We start from the raw sequence: 17,662 nt of genomic DNA on the forward strand, positions 1-17,662 counted from the left end.
CGGCTGGCCGACTTTGATGAGCCTGTAAAAATCGCCAAAGTTCTCTAATTGGCGATCGTCAATTGACTTGGAAATGGCGATCGTTTTGGGTTTTGGACATATTGTGGGAGTTTCAATGGATCGAATCGTTGATTAGAAGAGAATGACTGCATTAGGATAATTTCATGAGGTGTTTGCAAAAAGGGATTTAACCATATTATCACCACCCTTAAAGCACTCTAATTTCGAACACTTCCACTGCATTAAGTACTATATTTTATGATTTACGTGAACGGAAGTTCATGAATTAACATTGGTCATGGGTAAGAATTAATGATGGTCATGTCTACACGAATGATCGATTTAATCGACGCTCACACGTTGTGTTATTGCCGCCAATGTAAAGGCAATTCACATCTCGTAACTTGTAAAATATAGCAGAAACTGAGATCACAAAATTATACTCTCTGGCTTTATAGCCAGAGTTCCGTTGCAAGTCACGTTACTAATTGCATACTAATTTTCAGAAACGCAATGTCGGAAAACACAAGTGAGATGTTGGCACGCTAGTCTATCCTCTTGCCAAAAAATCGACTGTTATTACTGCACCGTAATAATATCTTGCATTATTTCTTGTATCCACTAATTACAAACCGAAATATTTACGCTAATTTACAAACTTTCGTACAGATGACTTTTTGAGGGTATTTAGACAGGTGAGCAAGTTAATCTGTAACATTGTTTTAGGAGTATGTTATGTTTATTATGTTTTTAAAAATAAAGAAAAATTAAATATCTCTTAAGTGTTTTATTCTAAAATTACAAGAAATTCTGTAACCCAGAAATATATATGTTAACATCTTAAATGATGCATCTGAACCACGCACAAAATAATAATATCACTTAAATATTTTCTTATAAACGTGTAAGAAATTCTGTAATTCAAAGATGAATTTGTTTAAGCAATTTAACTTCTTAATTTCTTCCAGACACAAAATAAAAGCGTGGTATAGGTATACAATAAAATACATTTATATTTATTAATAAAAACGGGATAGCGAATTAATAATATAAGAGACAACACAGCATATAGTTCTAATTGCTTTACCTTTCACATCCTCAGTAATTATAGTCATGTAAAATTATTAGATTACAAAATCAAATGATTTAGTTCAAAATATTCTGACGGAATATAATAATTTTCTAGGCAATGCTCGGTAAACATCGCCTAAAAGCTGGAATAATGGAGCTAGAAAAGGAATTATCCATTTGCTAGGCAACGGTGCATGCACGTTTCCGAGACAGTGCATTCATGAAGAGACGCCCTTGGAGACGGTGATATCTGTTCAGTTCTCTTGTAGTTATAAAAGGGAGTTCAGGCGTGATTTCAGGAGACTTGTCAGACACGTTCAGCAGTTCAATGTGTGAGCTGTTATCATTGACTGTAATTATAAAGAAGTGCCAATAAATCCAGTCATCAAATCAGGAACTCATTGTCATTCGTAACATAACAATATTAAATGGAACTCCAATGGTATCTGTTACATGTCATCATAAATTCAACAATTATTTGTAACGCTTGCACGGAAGGTTAGATTAATAGGCCCTAGTTTAAAAAGTCTTTTCCTATAATCACTTACACATTATGGAGTTCAAGCAAATGGAACTTGCAATTAGCTGTACTTGTTCTTGCTTACCTTACTGCCCTTACCTTGTGCGCCATAGATGTTTATGTAATTAATGGCTCTTACATCATAGTCACGGCTTCGAAACACCAGGACGTTGTTCCAGCTATTTCTTTGGTCTGTGTTTCCATTACCCGAAGGAATTTATTTGTGTAAGGGACTCTACACCTTTAATAGAATATTAGGCTCCTGAATAAAGTTCATCCAAAAAGAAATATCACTAGATATAAAAAATGATAAAAGTTTAATAACATTCCTTATACTTGCTAGGGAAAACAAGTAAAGTAACAAGAGACAAGCGAACGTGTCTTACTTGCATCATGCAGAAACAGTCAAAAGGACACTGTCTGCGTGGGTACAATTGCCATTCGAAGACAAAATAAATACAGAAGAATGTTGTTTTAGAAACGTGTCTTTATTTAAGTTATATACTACTATATATGGTATAAATATTTGAAGATATATAAAAACATTTGGCGCTCCCCAATATTTAATTAATAAAAGTATCACTCATAATTACCTTATAATTTTCATTCAAGAGATGTTAGTGAAATAGAAGTGAAAATAATTTCCAAGGGGGCACAATGCTACAAGCCGGAGTTCAAGTCCCGATGAGGTCATTGGATTTTTTAATTGACCTAATCCTTGCGGCCACACTATGACCCTGGGGTCGACTCAGCCTCTGACAGAAATGAGTACGAGGAATCTTCCTGGTGGGTAAAGGGTGGCCGGCGCGTAGGGCTGACAACCCTACCGCCATCTGTGAGCCGATTGTTTAGAGAATGTGGGAACCTCAACGTCTCACAACCCTATGGTCCTCCACGGCCTGTTACAGATATACCTTTACTTTTTTACGTGCTCATTCCGTCTTCATGATCAATCCTATGGCCTCAAACAATGCACAATCCGTTTTGCGTCTCCTTAGAGAAGGTGACGAAAGCTTTCGTACTTACGGAATGAACACTACAAGATTTGTTGTGACATCAAAAGCGATAACAATTACGACAACGGCAAAGACAGCAACGATGACAATGATGACAATAATAATGATGATAATGAATATGATGAAGATTGTGATGATTATGTAACGTCATAAGAAATTTTTAGATCGTTTATAGACGAAATGAGAAGATTTCTTTGATCTATCAACTTAGTTTCAAATGCAGAACTTACATAGCGTAGACTGAAAGAGGAAGAAGAAGAAGAAGAGGAAGAAGAAGAAGAAGAAGAAGAAGAAGAAGAAGAAAGAGAAGATGATGATGATGATGATGATGATGAATTTGAAGCTGCGTGGGATCAGGTCACAATTAATTTAAAGATACTGCTGTCTCAAAATTCGTCTTGATAGACGGGGTAAAATGACGAAAAATTAAATTGGGACTATCGTCCAGAATTCGAACCAGGGACCTTCAGAACACGAACATACAGGCCTACGACATTAGTATTACTGCAGTCTGCTGGGTTTTAACCATCAAAATATTCTCCCTTTACTGAGTCCGACGGTTCATCACCGTATTCACAAGAGCCCGTCACTAAGCCTATCCTTCTACAGAGAAATCCAATCCGCAGCCCCAACCCTATTTCCTTAATGTTTCACCGAAACCAATGTATACCAAGTGGTCTCTCTCATTCAGACAGTGCAACTACAATTTTGTATATAATTATCGTCTCTCCTATGCGTGCTACATACCTTCTCATCTTATTATCCTTCACTGGTAAAAGGTATTAGCTTATAGAATCAAATGTAATTCTGATTGATAATTTTATGTAAATAAAAAGAACTGGTAAAAGGTAAAGTTGTCCCTGTACTTAACTAATTAAACAATAAGCCATGAAAGTGCATGGGGGGATGGATGTATAGATCCATATTTTCTTGACCTCAGCATTAGTTGGAGGTGAATGGCCAGCTTCACCACCCGTCCGTTTTACCCCAGGGGAAAGAGCCCCTCGTATCCATCAATATGAGACTGGGTGGGCCCTGGAACCGGTCTGGACGCCGTGGAGAAGACCCTACCGCGATTAGCCAAAATAATATCTGGTGAAATGCATGTCAAATCACAAAGCATTGACGGGAAAGGTCATTAGAGGGCCGTGCAACCGAAGAGTAAGTAAAATATAAATTATGAACCCCCCCCCCACGATTCTGCTCTTAATTCCTCCCGTTTAGGTACAAATATTCCTCTCAGCATCCCGCAATTAAGCACCTTCCTTATGTGTTCTGGGTCTACTACTTGGCAATAGAACCGGACTTGTAAGGACGCTAATACCATCATTGAACAATATTCTCAGCCGGTTCCATCCATTCCCCATTGTCACCACTTACCCAAATTTATGTTGTCATTCTATTTATCAGTATTACTGTTATCAACTGCTTAATTATTATTAAAATGCTATTATTAATATTTGAATCTAATTTAAGTTAATGAGGGTGTGGCACGCGGTAACGTAGTTGGTTGAGGCACAATGCTACAAACCGTAAGGTCGCGGGGTTCGATTCCCGATGAATTCGTTGGATTTCTATCAATTGATCTAATCCTTCAAGCCGAACTATGACCCTGGGGTCGACTCAGCCTATAACAGAAATGAGTACCAGGAATCTTCCTGGGGGGCAAATGGTCGCCGGCCCTTAAGGCCGACAACTATAACTTTGAACCGATTTTCTAGAAAATGTGAGAACTTCGACGTCTCACAACCCTATGGGCCTCCATGGCCTGTTAACTTAATGAGGAGTTTGGATTGCTCAGTCGGTATAGCGACGGGTGGATGGCCCAGGTTCGATTCCTGGCAGCGCAAGATTTTTCTTTTCTCCACAGTGTCCAGACCGACTCTGGGACCCACCCAGCCTCCTACCCAATAGGTGCCGAGGACTCTTCTGCCCTTTCCCTGGTGTTAAAGCTGCAGTGCCCGAAGTTGATTACTCACTTCCAGTGCCGAGGTCAAGAAAGATGGAGTTATACCTCCACTCCCCCCATATGTGTTCATGCTACAGTGCTTAATTAATTATGCACAGAGAGACAACTTTGCTTTTTACATACGTGTTAATGCGAGCAGGCACGAAGCCAAATGATAGAATTGAGTTAACTAACAAGAAAGTTGGAAGCCTTCCTGTCACGACAGTTTGGCGAGACGTGAAGCTGTTAGTCGTTGTTGCTCTCAATTCAGAGTTTTTTACTCGTCTCGCCAGGTAAGCTCAGAAAGGTTGATTGTTGCGGGTCGAAGCGGGGTGCCTCTGCTTCTGCTGCTGTGCTCGTTCTCGCTCGCTCTCTCTCGCACACTCTCTCTCTCTCTCTCTCAGCGGCTTGCCGCCACTGCATCAGACCAAAACTTGCCTGCCGCCGACAGAACCTCGGTTTGTCTCACTTCTTTCCCAAGGATTCTACTCACGTACTGCAGGAATGTGTTTCGCGGAACTAATTTCATGGACGTGAAATTTTGTTGTAACATATTACTCCGCTCACGAAAATGTATTCTTATGCGTTCTTTGCTCAAATCAAACAACCTGTCCACTAAACAATAACAGGCTAACATAATTAACGTATTGTCACATTTATGAAGGACTATAAACGAAGTTTGGCTTCGTAAATGGATTTATTGAACACTTACAGAAGTAAATACAAGTAACTATAGCACTATCGCTAATTCACACCTTGCAGTTCACTACAGCAAATACTAAGACTTCTCAGCCTGTTGTATCTTCACCTGTCGTTGTCTGGTAATGGCTCCCGACTCCGTAGATTCCTTAACTTCCGTGTTCGCGGCTTCAAGTCTTCTCCTGCTGTTACTTATCTCGCTGCAGCTCCAGAGCTTAAATAACTGGCACCTAACTGCCTAACTACCAGACTTCCGGTCGTCACAAACCAGTCTCTTGCTCTTCTCACTGCCGTTTCAAGTCTCTCTTCTAATGGCGGCTGAACCTCGTTACATAACCTCGACACGGTCAGCGCAGAAACAGTTCTTGTTTTGTTGCGTGCGTCTGTTGCGACATTGCCTAGAAATGGCCGTTGTTTACAGAGTCATTATCTAGTAACGGTTATTGTACAGTTGCTTATTTCACGGATTAAGAATGATATAAACCTGAAATCGAATTTTGTCGATCGTCTATAAACAACGGTTCGTCGCATAAAAAATATTTTACAAATTTAATTTGGAAAGAAATTGAAGTGGCGTGCTTAGAGAATGGAAGGCAATTAACAATAATCTTGGCATGTAATTCGTATAGGGAAAACGAGAAATCCTTATAGACTGAAGGTTCTCACATCAGTAACTAGGAAGATTATGGACTCCTGGGCTTTAAAGCTGTGTAGTTCGGAGACAGCCGTTCTCCACTTTACCGGGGGATACAATCCAGGTGAGAGTACACTTCAGCATTTGAAGAATTTACATAAAGAACCTCTTAAGACGGAGATGGGAGGATAACATTAAGATTAATGAAATATATATCGAGAGTTGGAAAGTCGAATTTATTCATTAAATGCTTTGACATTAGCGATGATTGATAATGGATTATATTAACGCAGGATTCTTCGGTTATTTACGCCTAATTATTATCAGAATAATTAGTATAAATGTAAATATATAGAAATATTATTAAAGTGTCTGCTGCAGGAGCCTGGGTCGGTTTTAAATTATAGACTCTCGAATGTTTCCGTTGAAGACAGTAAATGTCGCATTTTTTTTTTCATGAATTTATTTTAGTGTCTCTCTGAAAAAAAAAATTGTGAAATAATTTAATTTTGGTTACAGTTGTAAATAATGGTTGAGCCTTAACACAATGCATGAACTTACAAAGTTATGTAGCTCATTACGAACGACCGAGCAGTCCACTCTAATAAAGAATGACTTTCTCTACAATCGTGTAGCATATAACAGATACGAAACCTGTATTAATACTTTGTTTCCGCTGATTTTAATATATCGAATTTAAGTGAATCCTATCAGTGAATGCCCACTGTTAATCGTTTGTTTTAGTATATGGGAGTGCCTGATGTCATTAATCACCTTGATGGCAGACCGTACTAGGAAATAAACAGAAGTTTATTAGATATGATTAGAAACCAGATATTCGCAGAGGGCCTCTAGATATAGAATGGTGACTGCACTTAATTTGTCCGTGAATACTCTTACAAACTTTTTCATTGATATGGTCGATATTTCCTGGGCATAGAATTACTTTATTAATACACTGTGCAGAATCAATTATATACGTATTTTTCTGGCTTTTCCTATAATTTTTATGCAGTGCCTGTAAATTGTTTTCGAGTAGCAACGGTGTTATAGTATAAATATACATGAATCGCGTAACTTTCCATTTTAATTTAAAATCCTCTAAACTTTACACTATATTTTACAAATTTTTAAATAATTTTATTCTAAGTAGCATTTGTGTTCCGATGAGTGGCTCTCTGTGGAAGCAGCATATAACAAACAGGATTCCTATATAAATATTTTCTGTTTCCTACTAATTTCTAGTCACTTCAGAAAATTGTTCAGTCGGTCCGCCGATCAGTCATTCGGGAAAGTTACGCAGATCAAGTTAGTGAAGCCACCTTAGCCATGTCAATCACAGTCAATGATATGAATTTCTTTCTTGACTCGCGGTCGTGTAATGAGAAATTTCCAACACTTCGTCTTCAAGCGCAGCATGACTGTATCTATCGCCGTCACTATTCGGCAACTTCTCTACCGTGTCTGTAAAGCGGGTCTGTCGAACGGGTAGGCGTTTATCATTCGATAATAACGTAGACACTTATTTTCTTCAGAGGCATCGTGTTTCCACTTTACAAGATGGTAGCATATTTTATATGTTGGTGACAAGTCACGGGGTTTAGATTGATAATTGGACTTACTGGATTTTCATAGCTCGTAACTACATGTAACTATAACTCTTTAACGGTTTTACACACTTTACAGTTCACCGTAACTGCAGCATATATAAAGTATTCTATGACTTCACTAACTCGTTGCTTGGTAACGGCCCCCAACAATGGAAAATTTTCATATCTTCTGCTTACGTCTTTGCCCGCTGGCTACGATCTCACAACTAGCTCATGAGTCGGAGTTAGCGTCAGAATCAAAGGGTTGGAGGTTTACGGCCAATAAGTTCGTCTTGACGCCAAGCCCCTTGAGACCCATGATCAGAATTCTTATCTTCTAACTGAACACTTGCGGTTATAGTCCTTATGTAACATACTCTCCCCTCTTCTTGGCATCTCCAGCGCAGTCATTCTCAAGTCCGAGTCCTGCGGGGTTCATGACCACATCTTACTGTCTCAGACTCGAGACTCCATCAACCTGAAGGGCCAGATTGTAGTACTTTTTCCCCAGGAACAGGGTGGCCCTGTTATGCCCCCAGGCACTGCGTTAATTTTTCTTTGCCTCCTACTACTCGTATGGCTAAGGTGGAGTTATTTTACTCCGCCCCCCCACACGGGATCTAATTAATGAAGGCAGCTCCTAGCCATGATGTACTCGCGACAGAGACCGCAAAGAAAATATCACTTCGAACAGTTCCTCTAACGCTGCGTAAGTATCCGCTGCTGGTGACGTGAGTTTGTCGAGCTGTTGCCTAGCAACATCTGTTTCTCCTGGCTCCGCTATTCAGCCTTTCAGGTTCCATGCCAATATACATTTTTATTTATATAGATATAATATGGCGTGTCAGGAACCCGGAATGGTTGAGGAGATCAGAGTTGATTTCCTAGGCAACGACCAACGTTCCCACGACAGCGGCTAGGTAGTAGAACGCTAGCCATCCCTAACAGTGGATTTTCCACCGTTACATACGAACTGATGAAGCAACGTTTCGATAGCGGCAGGCGGAATGAACCCTTCGAGATGGTGTTCCCTATCGAGTCCGCGTGGAAGTTATAAGAGTCCAACTGCTGCAAGAGACGAGTTCAGTTTGTAGTTGACCTTAGAAGAGCAGTCAGTCTTCAGTTTGGCAGTAATTGTGATTGTGAATAATTGTACTTGTAAGTTCATATGTTGAAGTTAAAGTTAAAGCATTTCTTGTTCATAATTAATTAGGCACCACGCCATGAAGACGTATGCGGGAGTGGAGGTATAGCTCCATGCATTATTTAGAAGAGGAATAATGCGATATTTAAAGGGAGAGACAGTTAACTGCAATACACTAAGGAGAGTTCGTGTAGTGCAAATTTTGAAATAGCGTGCTTTGTGTTGTCACTGAAGCCTTCACAGTATTATCGTGTTAAGGCATTTTATTTTTTGTTGCTCATATTAAATTGAGTTCTCCTTGCTGCGAGAGTGGATTCCGTCATAAGAGTTTGACGCAGCCCTCGTCAAGTCGGGCCTACCCATAATGCACATGTTCGCTTCAGGGCTTCGCTATTTATAAAACCCAGTTAAAACATATACCATCTCAAGCAATTACGTCACGCCTATTCTTCGGTAGAACGCAATACATGACTCTGTAATCACTAATCCATAATTACTATTGTTTCTAGAGAAGATTATTTTTAGGCTATTTGATGACACTGATTGAAATGTGGAGCCTATATAACGTCAAATGATGTAGTAAAATTATGAAGAATGCCATCTTCTGGGATGAGACGCCCTCTAGACATTGTGTAAATCCACGTTTCGGAGGAAAGTATCGCCTCCATCTTCAGGGTATAAAAAGTCTGCCAGCGACGAACCAGCGTGTGCAGGTGGCTGCATACTGAGTGCCAGTTATACAACTCTTCAGGAAATTTCCAACTTTCATGGAAACCAAATGCTCATCACAGTATTCCAAGAGCCCGTCAAAATGTCCATATTCTGAACCATTTTGATTCAGTACACATCATCATACAATTGGTCAAACATCCATTTCAATGTTATCTTCCCACCTACGCATCCCAATCGGTATCCAATCTCCAGGTTTCTCAGTCAAAATTTTGTATAAATTTCTTCTTTCTCCCCATGCATTTCATTCAGAAAACGAACGTCGTTATTAAATTTATGAACCTAAAGCGATAGGAGCTGAAAAGGACTATGAAATTAAAAATATTTTTGTGCAGAACTTTGCAGTACGTGAGAAACAAATCTTCCGCGTAATATCGTCCTTCAGTAAACCAGAGCTCGTAGCCTGAGCACATGCACACTACAATAGCTGCCCCTTAAAAATTCCCCTCTCCAACATCAACGTACAGCTCTGCTATGTGTATACAAGGGCTGACGGGAATCCAGCATCCACTACTTCATTGTTGCAGTGGGATGGGGAAGAGCAGACAGAGACGGTGAGATATCAGAGAGAGAGGGAGAAGCGGCTTTTTGTGGTATTGGTATAGAAGAGGGGAAGTTGTGTATAGCGGCAGGGAGGGGGAAGGATTGTAAGTAGGGAACAGAAGAAGAGTGGAAAAAACTGTGAGGTTAGAACGAGGGGGAGGGGTTATTTTGTATGTGAAGGGGGAAGGGGCAGAGGTTGGTTTAGTACATAGACCAGTGTAACAGTGTGTATGGCAGCATTTCGGGAGTTGCTACCGAAGGTAGAAGGTCAGTTGTAGTCGTTGTCAGATTAGTACGTTTGTAGAGCTCGTTGAGAGAGTGAGACTGTGGCTCGAAACCAGGAGACCAAAACAGTGTTATCATTCCACGCGTCACAGAACTCGTAGCTGACCGGCGTGATATGTGCGTGTTATGGGAACACGACTGAAGTCAATGTGAGAATTTCTCGAACAGTTCCAAGTCTGAAGATTATGAACTCGGTGAATTCTGCAAGTGTAGTGTTTTAGTTTCTCCCCTAGTTCCGCTCATGGCAGCTGCTACTACATTAAGCCTTATGACAGTCGGGCCTCAACAGAAGACGATGACAAATCTAATTCAGCCATCGTCGGCTACAACGTCCAGCCCTTGCGTCATAGTCACGACAACGGGTGCGTCAGGCACGCAGCACCAGTCATCGCATCTCCTGTCCTCACCCCTCCTCCATCCTGCTGCAGCCACAAAGACAGTCCTAGTCCAACAAAAAAGGGCTACCGCTCCAACCTCAACCTCTTCTGCAGACACTGGCAGAACCAGCGTCGTAGTGAATATGTCCGCCTCATCTGCCAGCACAGCTGACACACTGAGGTGTAAGCGACGGATAAACTTCTCTCATAACACCCACCTTACATATTCTGGCCTACCTGGACATCAGCCGGCGTCTGTCGCCCGTCGGAACGCCAGGGAGAGGAATAGAGTTAAACAGGTCAACAACGGATTCGCTACTCTGCGATCCCATATCCCACTGTCAGTAGCGGCGGCCTTGTCGTCTTCCGCGGGATCCGGTAACGGGTCTGGAGGTCGTGGCGCCAGCAAGAAGCTCAGCAAAGTCGAGACCTTAAGAATGGCTGTCGAATATATCAGAAGCCTTCAGCAGCTGCTGGATGACCACGCTGCTGAAACGTCTTCAACGACTTCCTCAATACCAGAAACAGGGTCCTCAGCCCTGACGACAACGACAAATGAAACAGAGTACTACTCCAGCGGTTCGGAGTCATCGGTAACTATCTTTACTGCCACAGCGACCCTGCCGGTTGGAGCACAACATTTCACTCACCACACGTCAGGGAGTAGCCACCCTCTACTTATACAGCAACAGGCGCCTCTTACGGGCTCCTCACTCTCGCCGCCCTGCTCAGAAGCATCGTCGTCACCGACGCCTTCATACGCGTCGGAAGGTTCAGGTTCTGCCGTATCTTCATACGCACCAACATCAGTGTACCAACAAGAAAATTACGAGAATTACGAACCAATGAGCCCCGAAGATGAGGAGCTACTGGATGTTATCTCGTGGTGGCAACAAAGCCAGTGACGGTTGCTACTAGCCGCACATATGGGAACCAGCCGGTCTAGACGGGACATCCATTTAGCAGACGTGGAAGAATGGGCGAGGAAAGAGACCCAACGAAACGGTAAGTAAGCCAATTTCCATTATATAATAAATGTGTTTCTTATAAAGCGGCCCGACCAGTTCCACACACTCGCTCACACGAAGGGAGTACTCGGCCTTGACACACAACCAACGTCTGACTGGCTCTCTCGTCTGTAGACGCTTCAATAGTAAAACACATGTCTTGTACCCGCACGTCAACTTCTTCCTTGCTGCTTTTCTAATGTGCCGGAGCTACTGACTTGACTGGTCGATATAATCCATTTTGTATTCAAGTTCGTCTTCAGTGAAAGCGGAATGACTTTTCGTTGCTTGTGTACCAACAAAATTACGTAACAAGTAGCAAGTAAGTTAAAACATATGTTCGAAAATATGAAACTATCTTGGACACAGCGCTTCAAAAACTAAAAGACCTGTAACAATTTGTATTCTTTGTACAAGAAATGACCTTAGCTGCTCAGCTTACTGCATGAAGTAGAACATAATGATACACAAATGTTTTCCTTAGCGATGGGTACTAAGTAAGCAGTCTGGTTTCGTTGATAGTGTGAATCGGAAGGAGACAGAATATGTGTTACAAAATCATATTGGATCACTAGTTTTCGTATCATAGAACACACATCCTGCGTCATGTCTATGGGAGATGCAGTAAGAACAAAGGCGCTCTATTTTCTTAATGTGTCTCAGTATGTTCTATAATATGGGGAGGAAGTCTACCCAGACTTACGATAAAACTGAGGCGTAGCAAAAAAAAAAAAAGGATACGTAGGAACAGCGTGCTAATAAATTTAATCCATAAGCCTTACGATCCATACAGGCTTGCGCCTGCGCTTCTCGTCTGGTCCCATTTTTCTACCTGTTTTAAAATTTCAAAAGAAAAAATACTTCCCCTAGCGATTTACAAGGCAGATTTGAAGAACAGAAAATTCAACGAAATTAAAACGTTTGTCAGGTACATTGTGACATTAAATAGTGTATGTTGTAAAGGTAAATTTATGCCAGTGTGTCTAATAAACTTTAAAAATAAAATTACTGTGTTTTGAAAATATCCAATTTTGATATTATGCTATGTATTAGAATTAATACTGAGACGAGAGAGGGTTTAACATTTTTATCTCCTGAAGAGAAAACAAATGTAATAAGTGAATTTTAGGTTCTCACGACAGTGGCTATGAAAAGTGTATCTGAACATGGCTGCGTGTAGTCTGGTAGAAATTAACCGAAATTTCGGAAGAACGTTCTGTTTCAATGAGCTTGCTGCTTGCTTGATTCCTCAGTTTCCTCTTCGATCCCTGAAGATGGAGGCAGTAAGTGCTTAAGAAACTTTGGTTAGTGCCAATCAGACTACACGACGTCACATCCTAGAACACTGCTATTTTAGGCTAGCAGTAACGGTATAAGAATCCTAGTCGTGTGACGTGGTTTCATATTATTATATAAGTATTAACATTATTATTATTATTATTATTATTATTATTATTATATAGCACAGGTAAAGCAGGAAGTACCTGGGAAAACAAAGGAAAGAACCATGAGGGCGAAATGTTTCAACTGGAACGAAACACGAGATTTCCTGTAGAAAATGAACAAGCACATTGGGACGAAAACCCTCTCCCTGTATTATGCTCATATATGTAACTTATGTGTATACTGAATGCTGCGAGTCGTGTGCAATGCTCAGAACAGGTAGCCACGAGAAGGAAATTTTATTGCCTGGGTTTCTCATATGTATCAGGTAGCAGTCTACCCAGAGGGTTAGTGACAGGTTGCTTTAAGATGCCATGTTTCGAAGGGGAAGGCCAGATGGATAGTGTCAAACATAGGCGAAGATAAATAAAAGCGTGGGAGAAAGTTCCTTTCCCCAACACACACACACACACACACACACACATATATATATATATACACAACTTCAACTATTATCAACCAAGCTGGTTAAATGTGACTTCCGTGGTTTTCGTCAATCCTTTCAGGCAAATTCCTGCGTAGTACTTCGATTAGGCCTCGAGTGCGTCCTTTCAAATCCTTTCCAATTCAGCAATAATTCTACTATTTGACGCTATTTATATACTGACAAATTGGACTTCCTTAACATAATTTTGGCAGAAAATGTTTAGAATTTGTTTCTCATCCTTTCATGTATTTCCGTGACATAAAATGAAGTATAGATAATCCTTAGTTATGTAAAGGTCACTGATTCCCTTAAAAATTAGGTAACGAAAGGTGATATAGGACGATAATAGAGGTATTAAATAAAATTAATAAAATAAAAATAAAATGCTCCCAAAATCATGCATGCGTAGGTGCCTTAACAAAGACAGTTTGGTGTGGTGGAAGAAATAAAAGTAAAACTCTGCGTCCAAATAAATAAAATGGACCTGTATCTACCAAGAGAAAGATCTGAGACATTTCGCGAAAGAGCTTAATGTTTCTGTTTTGCTGCATTATGCAACTCGATTACTACCATCAGATTCTTAACTGTATACATCTAGTCTGTTACTCTTACTGAATTCCACAGTGAAGTACCTTCTTTCACGTCCTGATAGTTGGTCAGTTGGTAGAGAAATTACCTGCTTACAAAAGTCAGAAATTCGTCGCTGTCTTCACAAAACGCTCACCAATTTGCCCCATCCAAGGTCAGTTATTTCCAACTTCGTACTAAATTTCTTTTGAGATTCATATTAGTACCATCCGACTTTCTAATCTTATGTCTCGTAAGTTGTTTTCTCTTCTGGTTAAAACAATTTAACAAATAAATAAAACTCAAATATGTAAATACAATTTTGGCTCATTTCGCTATACGTATGTTACATGATGTACACACATCATCGTAGTAACAACATTCTGTGAAAAGTGTAAATTATGAAACTTCTCAATACGTACTCAGAATTACATAGTTTTTGGACTTCGTCCATCGTCCAGTATTCTAGTAACTAGAAAACACCATTTCGGAAGCTGGGTCTGTTTCCGACCTCAGAAGGGGAGAAGGCATCTACTCTGTTAGGTCCAGTGATTGAGGCTAGCGCTTTCTAAGGGACCCAACAGAGTAGGTGTCTTCCCTCACCTGAGGACGGAAACAGATCCAGTTTCCGAAACGTTGGGTTTTCTAATTTATAGAATACCGGGAGATGGACAAAGTCCAAAAACCCAGTAATTCTGAGTGTTACACACCATCGTCAGAGCCCTTTAGAATCTACTTCCCAATACGCAGTATTCTTATTCCTACTGTCGCTTGTCTGTGTCTTACGGATACTGCCCTCATCTCCCTGTTCACAAACACCCTCAACCTTCTTCGCGTTAGATATAAAGTTAATAAATCTAAAGGAAAGTCAACTTGACTACGAAGTTGCTTCAGCGGGAGACATTCGGATGAATCTGATACTGAGACCTCCGTTACTGGCCGAGGAACCTTGCTCTACCTGTAGCTGAATGAATTCAGCCAACTTCGATCTTTGTATAATAGCTCCAGCGTTCAATGCTCTCGTTTTCCATAACCTCTATTCAGAAAACCCAGTCTTTCGTTACGTTGATCTTAAAAGTCCCTTTGAAGGTTGAAAAAAAAAACATAAGAAACCTCTCTCTCTCTCTCTGTACCTTCTTCTCCATCTTCTTTTCGGTCTTAGACTAGAAGAGAAGCAGGAGGTGGTTTTGAAAGGACATTTTAAAAATATTTCTGAAAGGAATATAAAAGAAACCACTGCCTTCAAAAGAGATCCTTCTTGCCAGACGAAGTTTAAGGTGGCTTTGCACAATGATTACCTTATTGCTTGGGATTAAAATCTATGAAGAATTTTGGTTGAAACTGGGGTGGGGGGATGAGGCTCTAGTTTAGAAAGGAAACCCTGGTCGACTCGCAAAAAGTAAATACAAGTTCAGACCAAATACTAGCCTTTCCGAATATATTGAACATTTTATGTGATGTGAAGTTTGCGTGCATATTATTGGTAGAGAGAAAATGAAGCGTTCGTTATTTGTACAGCCGACAGAGAAACATTTCTTACAAATGAATGTTTATTACTTAATAAAAGTTGTTAATGACAAGACCTTGAAAAAGGTTCTTAACTTGAGAAAAATTACTGCAGAATTCCTAATTGTTCGTGTTTTGAAGGATTGCTTAAAGCAGAGTAATAATAACTTTTACATATAAAATATATATGACTCTCAGTACAATTTTACAACCAATTGTGCTAAAATATTTTTTTCGGAGGCTGTAAAATAGTACATAATTAATTCGAAGGCATATATTTGCAGCCATTCAGTGTCTATACAACCAGAAATGAAATTGACGTCACTTGGCACTTGAATAGGGAAATTGCCCCTACTTCAGCTTCACGCCATTCATAATCTTGGAATTCGATGGAGTCACACGAATCCAGCCCTACACACCCTGATCCACATAACATTATTCTCCCATCGAGGACTAGAACTTCCAAGTGACCCCTTTCTTTCATGACTTCGTAAAAGTAAAAAAAGTAAAGCTATCCCTGTACCAGGCCGTGAAGGCCCATAGGGTTGTGAGACGTTGAGGGTCCCACATTATGTAGACAATCGGCTCAAAGATGGCGGTAAGGTTGTCAGCCTTACGCGCCGGCCGTGCTTTACTCCCCAGGAAAATTGTTTAATTAATTCCTGGTACTCACTTCTGTTAGAGGCTGAGTCGACCCCAAGGCCATAGTGCGGCTGGAAGGATTAGGCGAATTGAAAGAAATTCAATGACCACATCGGGACTTGAACCCGCGACCTTCTGGCTTGTAGCATAGCCCCTACCGCGTGCCCCTTTTCATGGCTTCGTACCAAATCTTTTCATGCATTTCACTTTTGTCCCATACATTTTACATGCCATGCTCATCTCATTCTCCGTGATTTGATTATAAGAATTACTTTTTAAAGAATACAAAGCTGAAGTTATTTATTATGCATTGTTCTTCATGTCTTCCTTTTATGCCTAAATAAGTTCGTCTTGAGTAGCTTCCTGCTCTCAAACACCCACAAATCTACGTTCTTCTCTTATAAGAATTGAATATAAAAAGTAATAATTCCTCTCTGAACAAATTATGACCTAATATTTTGTTTGTTTCAGATGGATGTGCATCTCGTGCCTGAACAGCAGTAGAGAGCCTTAACATAAAGCAATGCAGTCAATGGGTTTGGAATCTCGAAACGTTGACTCACCAGGCCAAATCATGAATTTTATCGAAGGAAGATCTTCATTTTTCTTTGTCTTTCAGAACAGGCGTGCCTTATTAAATTGAGACATATCTCGCCAGTTATTCTGTTTCTAAATAGAGACTGTTATATTTTGACTGATATATAGAAACAAGGTGATAACTGTTATGAACGTGTCTCGTGTGTTTTGAACCGTTGATTTTTCTAGTCAGATTTAAAATATATTTTATATTGTATATTTGTAAATATTTTAGATGAATTTAGTTGGATCTGGAAAGTTGTAACAGTCATTGTTATATCATTCCATTTGACTGCACACATTTGTGCAATTTATCATAGTAATCTTTATAGCTCGTTAACCAGAAACCCTGACGAAATAACGTACAAAATGCCATATATATCAGTATTGCATTTTATGAAATTAATTGTATCAGCAAGCTCACGAAATGCCACAAATATCTGAATTTTCATTCGTATCGCCTGGTCAAGTGTTGCCACTGCAATTTTTGCTGAACTGTACTCTTGACTGCCTCTGTGATCTAGTGGTCAGATCTTCTGGTTACAGATCCAGAGATCCCGGGTTCATTTCCCTGCGCCACAAGATTTTCTGAGAAGTAGTGAGTCTGAAACGGTATCCATTCAGCCTCGTGAGGATAATTGAGGAGCTACTCTAATGGAAAAGTAGCGGCTCTGGCCTAAAAAACCGAGATTAACGGCCGTGGGGATTCGTTGCGCTGAGCACGCGACACCCTCTATCCGCTGAGGTTGGCACTAACTTCGCCGACAAGCGGCGGTCGCTCTGTCTGTATAGTTCGTTTGCGGACTAAAAGCCACGGAGAGCTTGGTTTGTTTTTCTACTCTTGAAATAAAGTGAATATACAATGAAAAGTACATATTTTGGAAACTGTTTTGACAATCATTGTAAAGACTTAATTTTATATTTTTGCAAGAGAACATG

At 40.3% G+C, this 17,662-nt stretch overlaps 1 protein-coding gene across 1 annotated transcript; it reads left to right on the forward strand.

Annotated features, from left to right (window-relative positions):
* The first annotated feature begins 10,147 nt into the window (after positions 1-10,147).
* LOC111871453 (achaete-scute homolog 1b) lies at positions 10,148-17,306 on the forward strand. The gene is made up of 2 exons (XM_023864597.2): positions 10,148-11,560; positions 16,619-17,306. Exon 1 carries the CDS (start codon positions 10,420-10,422, stop codon positions 11,458-11,460), a length of 1,041 nt encoding a protein of 346 aa, XP_023720365.1. The 5' UTR covers positions 10,148-10,419; the 3' UTR covers positions 11,461-11,560; positions 16,619-17,306.
* Positions 17,307-17,662: the final 356 nt, after the last annotated feature.

The sequence above is a fragment of the Cryptotermes secundus genome, unplaced genomic scaffold, assembly GCF_002891405.2.
Source record: "Cryptotermes secundus unplaced genomic scaffold, Csec_1.0 scaffold152, whole genome shotgun sequence".
Classification (NCBI taxonomy): domain Eukaryota; kingdom Metazoa; phylum Arthropoda; class Insecta; order Blattodea; family Kalotermitidae; genus Cryptotermes; species Cryptotermes secundus.